The following is a 3,823-nucleotide window of genomic DNA, read 5'->3' as shown; positions in this document are numbered from 1 at the left end:
TCTTTCAAGTAACAGGCTGACCACGCTCGATTGGCGAAAGCATTGGTGCACGCCAGAGTGTACACCACCACAAGAACACACAAATGGCGTCATGCTCACAGCCGAATCAACTTCTTTACGGAGGTCCTCGGGTCACTTGGCTCGCAAACATTCCCTTGGAGTGAGCATCGTCGCATTCGCGAAAGCAGGGCCTCTGCGTGTGATGAACGCAGCCCCAGGGGCGTGGGCACCCACTTCCGCTTCCTTCAGGCGTCCCTCTTCACTCCTCGCCCGCTCCGCCCCTCACGGCTCCGTCCGCGTCCGATCCGCTCTCTTCATCGTCGCCTTCACCATCGCCGCCGTCGTCGTCAGAATCGACGTCATTGCCATTTTCATCATCAGGATCGCTGACATTAGAAACGCTTTCATTGTCATTTTCATCTTCAGCATCGGTTTCATTGGCATTGTCGTCGTCAAAATCACTGTCGTCAGATTCAGTATCATTGTCATTGTCGTCGTCGGGATCACTGTCGTCAGAATCTGCATCATTGTCATTGTCGTCATCAGAAACACTGTCGTTAGAATCTGCATCATTGCCATTGTCGTCGTCAGGATCTGCATCATTGTCATTGTCGTCGTCAGAATCATTGTCGTCAGAATCTGCATCATTGTCATTGTCGTCAGAATCTACATCATTGTCATTGTCGTCATCAGAAACACTGTCGTTAGAATCTGCATCATTGCCATTGTCGTCGTCAGAATCTGCATCATTGTCATTGTCGTCAGAATCTACATCATTGTCATTGTCGTCATCAGAAACACTGTCGTTAGAATCTGCATCATTGCCATTGTCGTCGTCAGGATCTGCATCATTGTCATTGTCGTCGTCAGAATCATTGTCGTCAGAATCTACATCATTGTCATTTTCGTCAGAATCTACATCATTGTCATTGTCGTCATTAGAATCGCTGTCGTCAGAATCTGCATCATTGTCATTGTCGTCGTCAGAATCATTGTCGTCAGAATCTGCATCATTGTCATTGTCATCAGAATCACTGTCGTCAGAATCTACATCATTGTCATTGTCGTCGTCAGAATCACTGACGTCAGAATCTGCATCATTGCCATTGTCGTCGTCGGGATCGACGTCATCAGGCCCTGTATCATTATCAACAGCGTCAGCGGGAGTGCCGCCTCCATCCGTGGTGGTGGTGCGGTCCCCAGGGGAGGCGGGGGCAGGCGGCGCCATCACTATGCCCGGGTCCAGGGGTTGGCGGGTGGGGACCGTCGCAGGGGTCGGTGGGAGGCGGCGTGCAGCCGCGATGAGGGGACTCTTAAGGGCAGGCCACGGCAAAGCGGGTCGACGTCTGACCGCAAGGTTTACTGTCGAAGTAAAATCCAAACTTTTCCTTAGTGAGCACCATTTTTATGGGATTCGGGTGGTTCAAATGATGGCAATGGTAATTACGATATTTCACCGATATGTGACACATGTGATCCACGGAAACGTCAAATCAAACTCCAATGGAGGAGACATGAGCAGACATTTAATTTGTTGTGCCAATTCGATACTGATATAGCAAACCAATGGTGCGTAATTTAATGGCACTGGGAAAATAAATGCGAAATGTTTAACCGTGAAATTTGTTCGGAATTTGGAATTGTTGCCACTAAATTCATCATTAGCGGATGACTCCTTTGAAGTTGCTGATGTTGCGGTATCACCCGTAGTTTTTTGAATTAGCGATGATGTCACACGGATGCTCGAAGTGACGCGGCGTCGAAATTCCTGTGCCGCCGCAATGGCACGAAGCATGTGAATACGACGAATGTTAAAAAAAACAGGCGTTCGGAATAGCGCAAAAATCGGCAGATGCTACTGCGGTTATTGACTGGCGCACACGAATGCCAAGTGACCTGGGACTGCCCCTGGCCCCATTCCGCGGTAGGCATTGGTCATCGAGCACAAGCTGTCAGTCGGATTGGTGAGTTCGGGATGATTAAAGATCATGCAGAACCACTTCTGTAGGCGAAATGTTGCTGAAGCCTCGGTAATAAACTTTACGTAGGCACACAAACTACATCACCAAGCAAATGATGAGGACCCTTCGTATGAGAGGAACCTAGTGATACCCATTGATTAAGGGTTTTAAAGAGGCCCGAGATTTGTATTGATACGTCAACTTAGATCTACACATTTAATACTATAAGCCTGAAAGACCTTCCGTAACGACAAACAATGAAAAAGCCGAGAGGATCCGTGCTGCTATTCGCAAAAATTGTCGTCTCACTCTCCGAGAAGTTTCTGAGGAAGTGCGAATCAGCAGAGGACCATAACATCACAATATTAACGAAATACGTCATCGAACCGCTTTTAAAATTGTGCTCCCTTTGTTGGCAAGCAATTGGAAGTAACTTTCACTCTTGAAATCTATCGGGAACTAATTTCCAATGCAACTAGAAGTAGTAGTATTAAGGAGAGGCGACCGACTGCTTAGGTCATTCCCACCATTAGCGATGGACAGGAAAGGATGAAGGGTGGAGAGAAACCCGGCGTCGGCATTAGCCTACTCTTTACGAAAGGCGCCAAGGGGTCCGCAGCTTAACGTTCCATCCGACGGACGGCGTACTCACCCAAAGTGCCCTACACAATGCACCTCAAGTAGGGATCGAATTACCTCTGAAAAATATTCAACACCGTCGGATTTGAACCCGGGCCCTCTGGGTGGGAAGCCTGTACGATAGCCACTGCACCATCTCGATCCCCTCCATTGCAACTAAAACTTTCAAGACTTCCTTCTTTGTTTCGCTTTAGTTAGACCGCATTCGGAACACGCCGCAAGTATTTTAGATCCTTGAGAGAAAGCTTTTGAAATTAGATAAATATCACCAGATTCGTCAAATATTGTCACGATAATAAGACAAGTGTAGCAGACATTTTATGGCAATTAGGCTGGAAGCCGCTCTAGGCACGAAGAGAACAAGCAAGACATTTAGCAAGGTTCAGAACACCTTCGTTTAACTATTGAAGAAAGGACATTATTATGACGCCATAATATTCGAATGAGTTAAACCACAAAAGGTATGATAAGGAGATAGATTCCAGTACAGATGCAAAAGAAATGGAAATCACAATAGAAGTAGTAAATACATACGATTTACAAGCGAGGACAAGATTAAATACTGCATGGATGTGTAGCGCAGTCGAGTATGCATGTGCTTGGGTATATTAGTTACGCATTTGAATGTGTTTAGGTTGAAATGGGTTTTGTATGACTATAGTGAGTAGTTTTGTGGAAAATGAATTGCTTTGTTGCATGCTTTTGTTGGTTTTGCATGTGGTTGCACTTTGTTTTACGGGTGTTTTCCTAACACTTCCCACTACACTCCTGCTATATAGATCACTGTGTCTATTTTTTTCTGCTTTTTTGTTTTGTCATCTCAAGCGGTAGGAGTTTGCATCATTATTTTTAGAAATATCACGCTTCTCATTACTCCGCATGTGTTGTAAATGTATTTTAATTTCTCCGATTCAATTTCAGTAACTTAACAATATGTATACTATGTAAAAATGATTGTTACAATGTACATGTATCTTTCCTCTAATTAATAGTGTTTTTGCAGGTTTTTCACACCCCCCTTCTCCTTGTGGGTGTTTTTCCTGCGTGGGTTTTTACTAGTTGAGCAATGCCACGCTCTCCCTAGCTTTTCCCACAAACCTCATTCTTTGCTTAGACTTTCCTCATTTTATTGTACTCTATCTTCACTGTCATTTAATTTGAGTATATTGTAGGTGTATTCTTAATTTATATATGTATATGTATGTATGTATGGGTGTATATGT

The 3,823-nt window shown here is 44.8% G+C and overlaps 1 protein-coding gene across 1 annotated transcript; it reads right to left on the bottom strand.

Moving 5' to 3' along the window:
- Positions 1-259: 259 nt before the first annotated feature.
- On the bottom strand, positions 260-1,228 carry LOC139694747 (clumping factor A-like). Its single transcript, XM_071593251.1, has one exon. The coding sequence runs from the start codon at positions 1,226-1,228 to the stop codon at positions 260-262; it is 969 nt and encodes a 322-aa protein (XP_071449352.1).
- Positions 1,229-3,823: the final 2,595 nt, after the last annotated feature.

This window comes from Hetaerina americana, unplaced genomic scaffold (genome assembly GCF_022747635.1).
Source record: "Hetaerina americana unplaced genomic scaffold, ioHetAmer1.1.p SCAF_54, whole genome shotgun sequence".
In the NCBI taxonomy this organism is placed as follows: Eukaryota; Metazoa; Arthropoda; class Insecta; order Odonata; family Calopterygidae; genus Hetaerina; species Hetaerina americana.
The sequence above is the reverse complement of the archived record's forward strand: the minus strand, read 5'-3'. Positions and strand labels throughout refer to the sequence as shown.